The 15,926-nt window shown below is 51.3% G+C and overlaps 1 protein-coding gene across 2 annotated transcripts in view; it reads right to left on the bottom strand.

The window, feature by feature from the left end:
• Positions 1-15,926, bottom strand: part of MGAT5B (alpha-1,6-mannosylglycoprotein 6-beta-N-acetylglucosaminyltransferase B) — a 64,389-nt gene that overhangs the window by 31,358 nt on the left and 17,105 nt on the right. Inside the window, exons 1-2 of one of the 2 annotated variants that reach the window (XM_058852186.1) lie at positions 15,377-15,479; positions 7,201-7,345 (exon numbers count right to left, since the gene is read on the bottom strand). In XM_058852186.1, the coding sequence (XP_058708169.1) occupies positions 7,201-7,343 (143 nt within the window). In that variant the 5' untranslated portion in view covers positions 7,344-7,345; positions 15,377-15,479. Of the gene's footprint in view, positions 1-7,200; positions 7,346-15,376; positions 15,480-15,926 lie in introns of those variants that run through there. The other variant, XM_058852185.1, reaches the window with a different exon arrangement.

Raw genomic sequence — 15,926 nt, 5'->3', positions numbered from 1 at the left:
AAACCCTGGTGACTCTGAGTGAGGGATTTCACAGCTGGGGAGGAGAGGCACGCTCCCAGAGCACTGACAGGTCCCAGTGTTTGTATCTGCTGGGTAACAAGGCCATCACTGGAGCAGCAAATTTCGTGTAAGGCATTAAGGAGGTGACAAGCAGGTTAAGCATAAGTTACATGAACTATCAGCACAGCGATTTGTCACCCAGGCAGGGGATGAGAAAATAAGGCATTTAAAGGTGCATCTCCAATGTGAAAAGGTTCTGTGTGCCTCGTAGGAGTTTGATGCCTTGTTGTTAGTAACTGGAGACACCAGAGGGACAAGGTAAGTGGTTTATTCTGCTCAACAACAGCTCAGCAGAGCAGGAATATCCCACCAGGTGGTCGTATCCAAGCCAGGATGCCAGCACAGCCCTTGCCAGCCCAGCAGGAAAAAAAATCTCCTTTCTTCCAGCACCACCACTGCCCAGGGAGCAGCTTTTTGCCTTTTCCCTTTTCGCTTTTTAAATTTTTCCATAGCGACATGCTAAATGCCACCAAAATATGCTGGCACTGTGCCAGCTATTGAAACTCTACTAAATCACCACAGCTTTTCTAGAACAATTTTTTCCCTGGGACCTTAAAACCGTTTACTACAGCAAATACAGTACTTTTACTCCTAACCATCAATATAGATTTCATCTTTATTATTTTCAGATTTATATTTCCCCCTGTTGATTAAGATTCAGATCACACCGTGCCTTATAATGCTCTGTATACAGTATTCATCTCCTTTCAGAAACTGCTATTAAGATGTATCTTTCCCCACTGACAGATCATTTGCCATAGAATATAGCTGGAGGTTGGGTTTTCTGTCACTTTTTTATGCATTAATTTGGTTCCCTTCACTTTGCTCTTGTCCCCAACTCTGCAGCACCAGCTCGGATTCAGCCTGTTTATCCCTTTACAAGCCACTGTTTTTTTATTGCCTTTTATAAAAGTGGCATTATGAAAAGATGAATCTCTTTCTCTTTGTGTGTTGTCTTCATAATACAAGCCCTAAACATATTTGCTTGCTCATCCGATATTTCTTGCTATTAACTTGTGAAAGCCATGGCTTTGGGAAGACCAATACAGATGGAGAAAAGCAGATGTTCTGAAGATAATACATCAACAAATTCAGCATTTGCACAGAGCAGTTTACCAAAGGATTTCCACTTGCTCACATCCAGTATCTGTGCTGCCATTTGCCTCTTCAAATATTTTTTTAAGTTTTTGCCCAAAGGCCCAAAGCAGGGCAGAAAGCAGCAGGGCTGGTGCTGAGCTCTCACTGCTTCACTGCTCTGGGGACACAAATCACATCCATCCCCACAACAGCCAGGACAGGGAGCTGAAATCCCACAGGCAGCACTGATGGCCAAGGGAAAAGGATCTTTCCAGGCCTCCTGGTTCCTGCTGCAGCTTCTGAGGTGTTGCCTGTTAAAACAGCTGGGATATCCCCAGGAGAAATGAGCACAAGGGCATCTCCAGTGGGTCACCCTGAGGGCTCAGGCTGCTCTTCCTATCCATCCATCTGTCCCTTGGAAAACACTCAGAGTCACCCAACTCTGTGAAGTCACCAACTTGGGGCCTGGAAAACTGAGGGGTCCCAGTGGTGTGGGGAGAAGCCCTCATCCAAGTGCTGGATAACTAAAAAAAGTCGTTTAAATGTCCAAGAAAATGGAGGAATTAAAAGCTTTGCTCCACTAACATAAGAGAATGCAAGTAAAACTCATCCATGCTGGAGCAGCAAACATTTTTGGGAGATCCATGCCATTGTGTGTATCTCCACATCCTCTCTGAGATGGCTTGTATCCAAAACTCCAGAAGCCAGAGCTGCCCATGTGGGAGAGGGCAGGACACAGACCCAGGGGGTTATTGGGTGGCTGATGCTCTGTCTAAAATTTGTGTCACAGGCCCTTGACACCAATGACCCCAGCACAGGGGGTGCAGCAGGAGAGGCCGGGGCAGGTGCCCTGCTCAGGAGGTTGGGCTGTGCAGTTCATGTTTATTGGCCTTGTAATCCTGGATTTAATCCTCATGGCTCCAGTGCTGTTCCCCTGAGCTTGGCTGAGCAGCCAGGGCTGGGACTGAGCTGCTGGTCCCTGTGGTGGGAGGGCAGCACAGCCCCTGCTGGGATGGGAAGCTCAGAGAGCGTTCCACATCCTGCCCCACTTGGGAAAGGCTCAGGCCCCCAGGGAGCAGAGCAAAAGCCCAAAGCTCTGCTTCTGATCAGTTTGGCAGAAACTCAGAGTAGCATTAGAGGGAAAGGAGTGCAGGGGCTGAGGCACAGGTCTCGCTGCTTTGCTCCCCCTGGATGGGGCTCTGCCAGGTCACTCAGATCCTCGGTGCCTTTCCTGACAAGGACAAGGATGTGGCACCTGGCTTTGCACATGTGAGAAGGCCCATACCACAGAGAAGTGGGTTTACTCTTCACAGTCTGCTCCTGACAGTCAGCTGGATGAGAAATTAAAATTAAATAAAAATATTTTTTAAAAATCAGAGGACAGCGTTTGCTCCCAGTGTAATTTCTGGGGTTTCTGTACATCCCAATCTTTTCCACCTCAGGGTGACACAAACAGCTCTGCCTCCCCTCCACAAACACCTGAGTAAAGACCTGAGTTCACTCTGACCATGTTTGTGCTCACTCTGGGAAAATATTCCAGAGAACATGGCTTGGGATGGGAGCATTCCTTGGAAAGTCATTTGAAGCGAATTCCAGATGATGCATGGGCAGAGCCCTGATTGAACTGCTCCAACACCAAGTTAAATAATAAATCACATAATAAATACAGGAGCATTTAACTCACTAAACTACTTCCATTTATTTCCATTTCAGTTGATTGTGGGTGATATTTCTCACACAAATGCTTTTCTAAGAGACCCTGAGCTAACCCAAAGCCCACGGCTGCACACCTCAGGGGAGGACACTGACATTTCAGTGAGCTGGCAATAAACTTCATGAAAAAAATGATGAAAACCACCTTTCCAACCAAACCCTGTAGCTCACCAGCATGGCCAGCAAAGTATAACCAGCACCATTAATTAAAATATTTTATTAGTGCTATAAAATGCTTTGAGATCTTCTCCAAGCAGAACACGAAGCTGAAGCCACAAGCCCAAACCTTCATTTTCCTCCTGACCCTCAGAGCAGAACTGGGCTGAGCCACAGGCCCAGGCAGCTGTGGGTTTATTTATGGGAACAAAAGGGATCGTGAAAAGGAGGGTTACAGGATCACCACTTTGTTGGGGCATACTCAGTTTGCAGAGTTTGCCGAGGAGATGGGGAGGGAATGCACAGAGGGGTCCGAGACTGCTCCAGGCTCACCTGGGCAGCAGGAGACCACAGCATCTGGCAGTGATTTCACTGCAGCCAGCTCACCACCAGCAACAATTCAGGAATTAATAGAGCCAGGCTGGCAGGATGCAGGAACATCATCCATTTAGTGTCATATTGCGAGACTTTTAATTACTGGGGGAATATGGAGTCATGTAATGATTACAAGAACAAATACTTAAAGTGTGTGGAAATTAACTGAGCCTTGGCAGTAATTAAGCTTGAAGATTAATCAGTCCTTAGCAAATAACACCCTTTGCAGCCTAACCACCATGTAGGGGAGAGGGATGACCAGGGATGCCAGTGCTGCAGACCCCAGCCTCCCCCTCTGCCATGTCCCTGTGGGATGGGGTGGGCAGGGGCAGCCCAGCTCCTGGAAAAGGGCTTCTCCAAACCCCAACACTGCTGGGTTACGGTGCCAGCTTGGGTCAGCCACTTCAGACCCCTCCTCCCCTCCCTCCCAAGCGCTTCCCAGAGAGAGATCAACACTCCCCCTGCAAACTGATGTTTCCCTTGCCCAGTAAACAGCTCTCCGGGAGGCTTCCATAAGTGCTCCTAATTTCCTTTCCCTCTGATGATTTACGAGGGTTGCATTCAATTAACAGCAATATTGATTTTCCCGCAGCTGACTGGCAGGCTGCTCGCCCTCGTTAGGGAATCCATCCTTCCCTTCCCAGCATGGGCAGGATGCAGGGAGCAGGGAGCCCAGGCAAGGCTGGAGAGGGGAGCAGCAATACCTGGGGCTCACAGGTGCAGCCTGTGTCCTTATCCCAGTGTGTGACATCCCACACAACTGTTGGGCAGCTCTTCTAAGGGGGAGAAAGTTGGAGTGGGACATTTGGGATTTCCAAGAGTTTTATCTAAGGCAAAGGGCTAGAAATGGAGGCATCTGTGGAATATTCAGTCAGACAGCCCCTAATGGAGCAAGACTTTGGAGCAATGTTCAGCTTGGAAGGCTGGGAGGCTTTCCAAGGCAGGCCATTAATTCCACCCTGTATATACAGACTTTTCCCTGCACTTTCCAAGGGGTAAAGCCACCCCGAGCCTTTGCTGGAGTGCTACAGTGCTCACAGGTTATTCCATAAAGCTCAGCAAGCCTTCACCTCCTTCCTCTCAGCTGGGGCTCTGCAAAACCCAGCCCACCTGATTCCATTGGAGATCCAGCCTTAAGCAGGAGAGGACTTTGTAAAAACAAGCATTAATCCACTTTTGGGCAACTGGAACCGCAAAGCCCACGCTGGCAGCTGTGCTGAGCGGGAAGAAGACGAAGGCAGCAGCCATGCCAAGCAGGGACGCTTTGAAGACTAAAATCCCTTTGAAATTAGCACCCTTTAATTGTATTATCTTTCCCTGACAGCCTCAAGTCGGTCACTGGTGATCAAAGTGACAGAGACAGGGAGGGAAGGAGACAAGCCCTTGGAGGAATCCCGGGATCCTAACGAGGAGCAGCACCCGGGTGTCTCCGTGGGGCTGATCCAGGCCCAGGAGTCATTCCTGGGTCCCAGTGCAGCTGGAGGTGCCCAATCCCACCTCAGAACAGGGGTCCCCAGGACTGCAGCTGGTTGCCCTCAGAGGGACAAGGACCTCAGCAATCAGACTCCACAGGGTTTCACACCAGCTGCTTTTGGATTCCTCCTGGGATGCTCAGCTCATCTCCAGAGAGCACCCAAAGCTGTGGGATCAGCAGAGAGCCAGGCTCTGCTCAGAGCAGACAGCTCTGTACCCTCCCAGCTGCCTCACACACCCCTCAAAGGGCAGCAGGGACCAGGACGAGCCAAGAAATGTCACCCTGGATGAGGCAGCACATGTGGGAGCAGAGGTGGAGCCACTCAAACCTGCTGAGACCCAGAAGAGCTGTAACACTTCCAACACATCCACATCCCCTCTGGCCACAGCCCTCAGCCAGACCCAGGGCTGCAGGGAAGGAAGGGAGCGCTCAGGAAATGCTTCCCAAGTGTTGGCAAATGCTGCCAGTGCTTCATTAGGGACTTTCCATTAGGGACATTTGTCATGGCAAAATCCCACCCACAAGAAACTCCCCCATGGTGGCTGCTTCACCTGGAGATGCTCTGTGCCATGAGCAGATCTTCAGAGGCCAGGTGAGAACAAGGAGAGGAGACAGACGGGGTTGGATGCAGAATCAACTGAAGAGAATTGATTTCTCTTTAGGGGTGATTTATAAGAAGCAAAAGGTGAAAAACCCATTGCCCCTGACTTTCCATTCCTGAAAATTAAGACATTTGTAATCTCAGCCACTCAGATCCATCTGAGCACACACACAAAACCTGAGGCTATTTTGATGTGGGTCCATCAGCTCCCATCCTCTCTGGTCTCTCCAAGTGGTGGTCTCAGAGTCATCACTCACACAGCAGATCTGAAACACCAAAGCCTCATCTGCAGCCACTGCTGCCAGCCCACAGAAAAGCTTTCATCTCTTGGCTCCTGGTGTAGAGAAACAGCCACCACCTGAAATCACTGGTTCTTTTAACACAAGATTGGCCAAGAAAATCGCTAAATGTGAGCAAGGGTCTTCCAGTGGCTGGCTGTAACAGTCCTGTCCACTCCTCTCTGGGATTATTGGTGATCTCATTCTCTTGGGTATCAGCCAACCTCGGCACAACAGAATCCCCAGCACCTACCATGGCTGAGGCAAATTATATTTTCTCAGTGCTGGAAATGATGCTACATAAAAGGCAGGACCACGCACTCCACTGCTGCCTGTGCAGCTCTAACTCGGGTGTAGCAGGTACTGTGGCAGAGCTCAGCCTTTAATTACAGGCTCACTTACTCTGTTTTCCATTACAGGCACAAAAGAGGCTCATGAGGAAAGCGAGGCAGAGGGATGGAAATGCTGATGGGAACAGGGAAAAGCACAGTGATGGCAGGAGGTGGAGGTGGGAATGTTATGTGGATCCACAGCTCCTGTGCTGTCAGCACAGAACAGGGCAGGGGTGACCCCTGTATGTCACATCCCTGCCATCCACCTCTCCTGTGTCACCCGAGGCTCCACCTGAGCAAAATCCACACTGGCATCTTTTCCACACTGCCAAGTTTGTCTCAAGTGTGGTTTTTCATCTCTGCCCCCCCATCACCAGTTACTATTTGTGCAGCTCTTGGCCTGGCACACAAATTAGTATCAGTGGATGTTCAAAGGCTCCCAGAGCACAGGGAAATGTCTCTCTAGCTAATCAGTGTGCCACGACAGGAAGGTCTGATGGCATCTCTCCTGCTGCCAGCTGAGATGCACATCACAGGGAGCCAGGGCATCATTTTAAGCCCTTCTGCACATTTTACACCTTGCTCAACTCCAAGGCTGAGCACATCAGCCCTGGATTCCAAACAACCACCAGCTCCACGGGAGGAGTACAGGGACAGAGCAAGTGTCCTGAGCTCAGGGAGCACATCCCACACACACCAGGTGCTGCTCCAGCCCTCGGCAAGTCCCACCTCCAGCTGCACCACAGCACAGCAGTGCAGACACTTGCAGCTGCTTCAGGAAATCATGGAATCATAGAATAGCCCAAGTTAGAAGAGACCCATAAGGATCACTGAGTCCAACTCCTGGCCCTGCACAGGACAGCCCCAAAAGTCACAGTGTTCCTGAGAGCATAGTGGAAATTCTTCTTGAACCCTGACAAGCATGGGGCTGTGACCACTAATCCTAAAAATCACAGTCAGTTCAGAAACCCCAAAAGAAAAGGTTCCAGACATGGCAAACGAGACTAAAAAAGATCTCCCCAAGCCCCATGTCCCGCTGAGCCCCACCACCCTCACAGAGCAGCTCAGCACTTTGGGGTGTTCCGCTCCTGCAAAGCCCCCACACCCAGCGTTGCTCCACAGGGTCTGACTGACCTGTCCAGAGGGAATCGTGCTTCATCCCCTTTGTGGAAGTCAGTGCTGTTCTCCAGCCTGGCCAGGATGTCCATCCTCTTCATCAGCACCTCCAGCATGTCGCTCATCCTCCGCAGCAGCCCTCGGGACTCCAGCGCGCCCATCACTGCAGCACACAGAGAGCAGCTGAGACACGGCCACGGCTGCCACTGACAGACCCCACCCCTGGCACCCCCTGCCCACGGCTCCAGCCCCACGGCTCCAGCCCCACAGCTGCCCCTGCTCCTGTGCTCCCCAGCCCCACGGGTGGGCTCCGTGCTGTATGGACCATCTCGGTGTCCCCTCTGCCCCACAGCCCCACCGTCCTGTCCAAGCAGGGTAAATCCCTGCCCAAATCCACTTGGGCTCCTCCAGCTCAGGATAGCCAGTGGTTATCTCAGCCCTGGATCCAGCCCCCTCACTGGGCATGAACTCCTGGTTTATCCACCTGATCCAGCCTGTCCTGTGGGCTTATGGTAAACTGACTTTATTCCCAACCAAACAGCCTTTCATTTGGCACTTTTCACTGTCCACCTAGCCTAGCATCCTGCCTTTGACAGCAGTCTGCAGGGGATGCTGAAGGAAAAACATGGGAAACTAATCAAAGAGGTGGTCCTCCCCCACCACATCCTCCCAGCAGCACCGGATTTTCCTGTTACAGAAAAGAAGAAATTTTCTGCCTAAATCTGCAATGGGATGGGTGACCCAGCACTGGAAATAGCTCAAGTGCTGCATCTCAGAAACCACCCCCAGCAGGAAAGGCCCCCAGTTCCCAGCCCTGTTTAACACTGTTTCCTATGGGTTTGCATGGCACTGACCTGCTGCCACATGGAAAGCACAGGGGGATCCAGGAGCTCCTGGCTCCCAGCTTGATTTGCCATCTAGTGACAGGCAGCCTGAGCCCGGAGCCAGGGAACAGAAAATAAAGCTCCTGTTTCATCTCAGCTCGGCTCATTTCACGTTGGTAATAACTTAATCAGTGCATAATCCCCTGAACCTCTCCCGTTTAGCTTATCTCTGCCGTTCCACTCACATGTGCTTTCCAAGAGGCAGCACATATTTAATCCAGGGAGCAGCAGGAGCCAGGGGGGAGGCACTGGGAAGGCGAGCAGCTGCTGGATGTCCTGGGGGGCCATCAGGTGGCTATCAGGAGGCTACCAGGTGGCTATCAGGTGGCTATCAGGTGGCTATCAGGGTTTAGGGACGCCTCATGCACCTCCAAACAGATGCACAACCAGTCTTGCAAAGCCAGAGGGAGTTTGGGCTCCCCTATCCTGGACCAGGGGGTTGGAATAGGTCAGGGCAGCCCAATGGAATTGTGCCAGGGGTTCTCCTCACCACAGGAGCTGAGTGAGCAGGTGAAACAGCAGAGAGGCCTCAGTGTGGGGTCTGGGTGGTTTGGGTGTTCATACAAGAGCGGGGTATGGTTGTGGGGGGATCGGGGCACCGTGACAGCTCCTGCTGCTGCATCCACTCCATCCCCACTGCCCCAGGAATTCACCCACTCTTCAGCCACAGCTCCCAGGGCTTGGGAAAGTTGCTTCCCAGGGAAGGCTGCATTGGCACTGCAGTTGAACTGGAGGCCCCAGCCCCTCATACTCCTCGGCCAGGCTCTCGTCCCGGCGGGCGCTGGGATAACATCAGATCACTGCGGCTCTGTCAGACACAGGGCACACGAGCACAGGGTTATGAGCCAACCCTTAACCCCTCCAAGAAGCTGCCACTGGGCCAGACCTCTCCAAAGGCTGCCTTCCATGCTTGGCTGAGATTATCAGCAGCACATTATTTTTCCTGACGCTATCTAACAAAACAGAAGAAACATTGAGAGCCAAAGCAATTCCTCAAAAAAAAAGAGGACGAACCAACATTCATGAATGGAAAGTGGGCCCTTCCCCAAACATCCCCTCAGTTCCATGGCAAGAAGTCAGTGAGTTCTGCTGAATCAGTGGGTGCCCCAGGCCCTGTGCAGCCCCAGACCTTCCTGGGTGGGTTTGGGAACACAGGAGCCATCTGTGCCCATCCCACCAGGAAGGTCCCCTAGGTGATATAAGAGCCACAGCCTGTCCTACTGAAGAGCAGCAGCACTAATGAGTCTGCAATTAAAAGATGCTATAGGGCTAAAAAAGTGGAATCTTGGAACCTGGAGCTCTGTTTTGACAAGGACTGCCTCAAACACAGCTGAGCAAATCAGGAGAAGGCCCAGCCAAGGGAAATAGAACAGTTCAGACATGGGTTTAAATCAGAAAATCCACATTATTTGTCCATAGACTGAGCCCATTCCAGTGACATCCCTCCCACAGCTGGGCTGTGTTCATGGGTTGCAGCCCCCAGCACCCTCTGTCCATCCCAGGGTTTAACATCCCTCCAACAGGGATTTCTACTCAGAATTTACTCCTGCTCTGACATCCCAGCATGGCCAGCAGGTCAGAGCTTAGACCTTAAACTCAGTTTTTGAGTGAGTCAGTGAATACCAATCCCTCTTGGATGCTCCTGTGCTGCAGTGGGTGAGGCTGGAGGTCAGGAAAAGGACCTGACCCAATCCCTACAGCTGGCCAGAAAGGCTGAAACCACAACCACCAGATTCCCATGGGCAGAGTCCATCCTGGCCTGGGGATTTGAATCCCAGCTTGTCTGGGGGGATCAGGTTGTGATGGTTTTCTAGGAAGATTGAAGGGTTGTGCCTGGAAGGCAGTGGAGATGGAGAATTCCTGGCAGTCCAGGCAAGGATGCTGGCTCCAAGACTTCATCACAGAAGCACAGCTGACAAGAGAGGTCTGCTCCCAAATCACTAATGAGGGGTGAGGATATTCCCACCAGGGCACAAATCCATTTCCCTGTGGATGCCAGAGTGGCCAGCAGCAACTGGAGCCACAAGCTCCAGTTCTGCACTCCACCACCAGCCTGCCCCTGACATTGTACTGCCTGAATTTCCCTGACATCTCCCCTCCTGTCACTGCCACCATCCAATTCCCAGCTGGTTTCCAGCCACTGCAGGATGCTTTCCAATAGCAAAGCTCTGAGCTTTGCTGTCAGCAATGAGCCGAGATATTCCTTCTCAAATAAAGAAATAAAAAAAAAAACCCAAATACCAAGTAAAAATAGTAATAAAAAAAATATAAAATCCCAGATTTCTCTGCATTATCTTTTGAGGCAGCCTGCCAGAAAGCAGAGCTGTGGCAGGACACATCTCACCCAGCCCTCCCCTGGCACTCAGAGATGAAGTCGAAGCTCTTCCGCATCAACACCTCTCTCTTTCTGTTCCTGGTCTTTGTTGTTGTTGTTTTTCCAGCAGCTTAAGGAAGCTAACAACGAACTGACATTTTTGGCAATGATTATTACATCTCTTGGAAAGTGTGTCTCATTAAAACCAGAAGAAAGGAGGAAAAGTGCTGAAGCGACTCTTTTAAAAATGCAAGAGCCGGGATTAATTTGTTAACCTGAAACGGAGACTCAGACTGCCACCCAGGGCTGCTCAGCTGCCTGAGCCAGGCACGGGGATCCAGAGGGTGCAGAAGATCCTGGACAGGACCTCAGGCTTCTCCCTAAAGCCAGTGATGAAGATCCTCATGGAGACTTTACCCACAGCACTGCAGGCAGTCAGGATAAACCCAAACCCACATTAACAGCACAAAAACCCAGTAAACCAGTTCTGAAAAACCAGTTCTGAAAAACCAGTTCTGAAAAACCAGTTCTGAAAAATTAAACCGTGCTGAAAACAACTTTCTATTAAAAAACAAAGCCACCAAGCTGCTAGTTAGAAAGGAAAAATATTCTAATTTCCCCTGATAATCAGCAATGATGGGACAGCAAATACAAGTAAACCCCACAAACAGATTAATTGGAGTTTGTTAAAGTATGACAGGGTTTTGACATTTTTCCTGAGCAGCGGCCACGCTTTCCAGGCAATCACTGAACTGACAGAGGTTTTCATAGCAGCACTAGGAAATAATGATTGCAATCAATCATATCTTACCGGATTCCATGAGACACGCTGGTAAACACAGCAGAGGGAGGAGAATTATTTATGGGCCTTCTGAAGAGCACACAGCTAAGTAATTGGATGAAATCAGGGGAAAAAAGGAAAGCAGCCCCTAAGGGTGATGTCTTGTGGAAGAAGGAATAGCTTCTCTGTGAAACCAGTGGAATAGTCAACAGCCAATATGCTCAAATTTGGATGTGTTGAAACCCAAGGGAATTCACTAACAATGCACTTGTCTTTAAAATACCTCCTTGGAGTGAAAGTAGCAGTGAGCAGGCGTCACCCCCTGCCAGCACCTGCCACTGGAACCTCCAGAACAGCAGCCAGGATGAGCATTCAGGGGAGTTTTACTGTGTGTGCCAGCCTGAATTCAAAGGTGAAGTTCAGCAAAGCTCAATGATCCTTGTGGATCCCTCCCAGTTGAGGATATTCAGTGTTTCTACCATTCTCTGACCATGCAGGAGTGGAGAGCAGCTGAGAGGAGCATCCCTAGTGCAGGGGACACTCTGCTGGGCAGTCCAGCACAGGGCTGGGAGCAGTGAGGGTGATGTGAAGTGCTGCTGGCAAAGCCCAGGCCTCAGGAAAAGGAGCAGACAGAAAGGAAGTTTCCTGGTGTTTTCCACATTTTGGGATCCTGAGCATCCTCCACCGCTGCTCACGTTGGGAGCCCTCTCCACCCAGCCCTTCCCAGCACGGATGGAGTGTGCAGGATGCCACCCTGTCACACAGGCACAGAATGTTTTTAAAAGGAGTTGAACCCCTCAGGAAAATAAAAAGGGCATTTTGGGTCATGTCCCTTTGTACTGGTTTCAGCTGGGGTGGAGTTAATTTTTTTTCCAGTGGCCGGTGTGGGGCTGTGTTTTGGAATTGTGCTGAGCACAGGGGTGATTCTACAGAGATGTTTTTGTTGTTGCTGAGCAGGGCTCACACAGAGCCAAGGCCTTTGCTGCTTCTCACTCTGCCAGGCTGCTGAGGAAGCTGGGGGTGCTTGGGAGGTGACACAGCCAGCACAGGGGACCCAGACTGACCAAAGGGATATTCCAGACCCTACAACATCATGGTTGGGGTAAAAAATGGGGGAAGAAGGAGGAAGGGAGTTCTGGCATTAGTTAGTCGGTGGTGAGCAATTGCACCATGCATCACTTGTTTGTTTCATTTTAGTTTCACTATAATTTACCATTATTAATTTTTTTCAATTAATAAACTTTTCTCAACATACAAGTTTTACTCCAATCCTTCTCTCATTCCAGAGGGATTGACAGAGTGGCCTTGTGCTGCTTAATTTCCATCTGGGCTTAAACCACAACATCCCTTTAGCCACTTGGAGTGACTGAAACCTCCCTGGTGGCATCCCTGGGTCACTCAGCCCCATCCTGCTCCAGGAGTCTCCCACTCCTCAGCAACAGCTTTGTGCTGAGAAGATGGGGGAAAAAAAACACATTTCCACCCAAACCCAAGTTATTTCAAGTGCAGTAGAAGCCTCCCTTGCCCTCCTGTGGGGAGATCGAGGCACAGCCTCAATCCACATCTCTACAGACCCATGTGAAGAGCACCAAAGCATCTCCCTGACATTTAAAATGCAATCCCACACTGTATTCCCAATATCCATAACCTGGCTGGTTGTTGTTGGTCTCCTCCCTTCTCAGACCTGTCACAGCCCTGCCTGGCCATCCCACAACAGCAAATCCCCTGCTTGTCCTGGAGCTCAGAGATAGTGAGATATTGCTTATGTCCATTGAAAATACCAGCTGAATTAATTTCAATCTAAAGCATCATTTGCTTTGGTTTTCTCCTTTAAAGGACAACTCCAGGCTGTTTAAACCCCTCAAAAGGGCAGCACAATCTTGAAAGATTTATTGCAGAGGAAGCTGGAGGATCTCCAATGGGGTTGAGGCAGACCCAGACCTCACTGGCAGCTCCTCAGGGTGGTACCTGGGGACCCCATCCTCCCGTCAGGGCACTCACCCTGGCATTTTCCCAGGGAGCAAAGCCCCAGCCCTTCAATTCTCTGCCCCTCTGGTGTTCCTCTATTTACTTTCACCATCGATTTGGATTCAAGCAGATTAAAAGACCAAAGAGCCAACTAGCCAAGGACTAACTCTGACACATAATCCATTGCAATCACAGCCCAGAGACACAGCTCTAACTGGAAACAAGAGAGCCCAAGGCCAGGCTCAGGTTGGCAGCAGTGGCCACCTCCTGTCTCCATCCCTTTGGGGAACCTGCTCCAAGGTCCCTGGGGGTGGCTGCACCCCCTAAGGACACCCACTCCCCAGCATGGGCTGCCAGCAAATCCACCCACAGCTGCCATTAAACTGCTACAGATTTATTAATTTAAGTTATGCAGAGATAACACAGACCTGCTCAGCCAGCACCCCAGAGGAAGAGAGCACCAGGAGCCTCACAGGGAGCTGCCACACAGCTGGAGAAGCAGCTCAGGAGCTGTGGGTGAGAGTTCCAGCTGCACCATCGATCTGATCTGCTCTGGGAGCGCCGGCAGCAAAGCGGCTCCCTGGTAATCAGCCAAATTAAGCAGCCTTAAGTCACTGGCTGGTAAAGTAGATTATGTCCCACCTGCCTGCTATCACCTGCTCCTGGATTTATCCATCCCCTGTTGTACTGCTGTGTAAATGTGCAGCCCCAGGGCTGTTTTCCCTCACTCTCTGCATCCTTGGGCAGGCAGAGCCTGTCACACACTCTGTGTCCTGCAGGACTGGTTCCACAGCCTGGGGCAGCCGTGTGACAGCAGCAATTGCAACCTTTCCCTGGGCTCAGGGGACCCCCTGCTTCCCTGCAGCCCCTCACAGCAGCGGTGCCTGGGGTCCATGGCAGCAGGGGGACAAATGTGGGAGCCAGACCTGGCTGTGGGTGGGAATAACCCCGTTCAGCCCCAGAAATTCTCCTGCAGGCCTCACTCCTACAGCCAGGCACTGCCCTGCCCATCTCGCTCCCAGACTGTCACAGCAAAGCCACGTCCTTGGGATCCATGGCCAGCAGCTCCAGGAGCAGTGAGCTGCACCTCTGCTCCCTCCTGCAGCCCCTGCAGGTTCCCCTGCTGGCACAGTGCCCCAGGAGGGCTCCTGTCCCAGGCTGCTCACAGGAAACCACCCTGAGGTGTCCCTGTCCCAGGCTGCTCACAGGAAACCACCCTGAGGTGTCCCTGTCCCAGGCTGCTCACAGGAAACCACCCTGAGGTGTCCCTGTCCCAACCCCGCTGGTTCTGGGGTCTCCTTCTTCCCTCCTTCAGCTGCAGGAGCCCGAGCTGAGCCTGCAGAAGAGGGTCCTGATGCTTTTCCAGCCATCCAGCTCCCCCTGTCCCTCCCATCCCAAAGGAAAGCCTGGAGGAACAGCCTGCAGCTCCACCCAGACACGTCCGCTCCCTATTTCCAGACAAGAAAAGGCAGGAAAATGAACAATACAAACACAGTCGCAGTCAGGAGCAATTCATTGCTGCAGGGGAGAGCCCAGGGCTGTTCCCCCAACTTTTATTACTTGTTATCCCACCATACACACACCAGAGATCTGATGTCCCCCCTGGGACGTGGGGACTGTCCCACGAGTCCTGCCATGAGCCATCACTGCAGGTAAAAGGAGCTGGATCATCTCCTCTCCCCCACAGCCCCCAGAGATGGGCTGGGGGAGTTGGGAAGCTGGGGAAGAAGAGATGAATACACACAACCCCAACACAAGCTGCAGTTCAGCTTTTATTTGTTCTAATATATCCTTTAACACATCTTTCTTCCTCCTTCTCATCCCCCCTTTCACTTTTTTTTTTTTTAAAAAGCAGCAGCAGGGAGTTTTTAGCTGCTTCTCTATTGCCAGCCAGCAGTATTTTAAATTGCATTTTAAGCTGTTCTGCAGCACTTCAAACACCTCACACTGCAGGACAGGCTTCCAAATTACAAGATTAACATCGATTTTAAATTGCTTCCTAAAACAAAAGGGCTCCAGCACAGGGATGGATCAAGGGCAGCTGCTGGAGCAAAGCCCAAAGGACACCAGAGCTCCTGGGGCATGGCTGGACCCACACTAGGGTGGATGCTGTTGGGACTGGGGGCAAACTGGACCCTGGATTTGCAGCTGAGATCCCCAGTTTCAGGTGAAAAGCAGCACACACAGGTCCCACGGGACAGGGACAGCCCCAGAGTGACTCCACAGAGCCACGAGCCAGGGACCAACCTGCATTTGGGTTCCTGGTGTTTACAGGAGGCTTCTCTCCAAGGGCACCAGCACTGAGCTGCTTCTCCTCCTAATGGTCCCCATTGCTCATCCAGGGAAAATTGTACTGGTACCCCATGGACTGCAGGAAAGGAAGGATTGCACCCAGCACTTGCACAGCCCAAAACCAGGCAGTGGGAGGCTCCAGGGGGCTCAGCACCACCATCAATCCCCCAGCCCTGCACATCCAGTGCTCGAGCCCACAGCCACAGTCACGGCTGCCCCAAAAGTTCTGCTTCAGAAACAGCAGAACTCACTCATTTAACACTTCTAAATGATCACCCTTTCTCCTTCAGCCAAAAAGATTGGCCAAACAGTGCTGGGCATCCTGCCACTTTGCTTCCAGGGGCAAATAAATCATCCCTTTCCTCCAAACCCATCAATCTCCAGCGAGCCCAGGGGCCAGATCCTCCAAGCAGCAGCAGAGCCCAGAGCAGGGCTCCCAGAGCTGGGGGGCATTGGCAGAGCTGCAGGATGAGCCTCAGCTAATCTCTGCTCAAGCTGAACCAAG

Source organism: Poecile atricapillus, chromosome 17 (genome assembly GCF_030490865.1).
Source record: "Poecile atricapillus isolate bPoeAtr1 chromosome 17, bPoeAtr1.hap1, whole genome shotgun sequence".
In the NCBI taxonomy this organism is placed as follows: domain Eukaryota; kingdom Metazoa; phylum Chordata; class Aves; order Passeriformes; family Paridae; genus Poecile; species Poecile atricapillus.
This window is presented reverse-complemented; position numbering and strand designations above follow the sequence as displayed.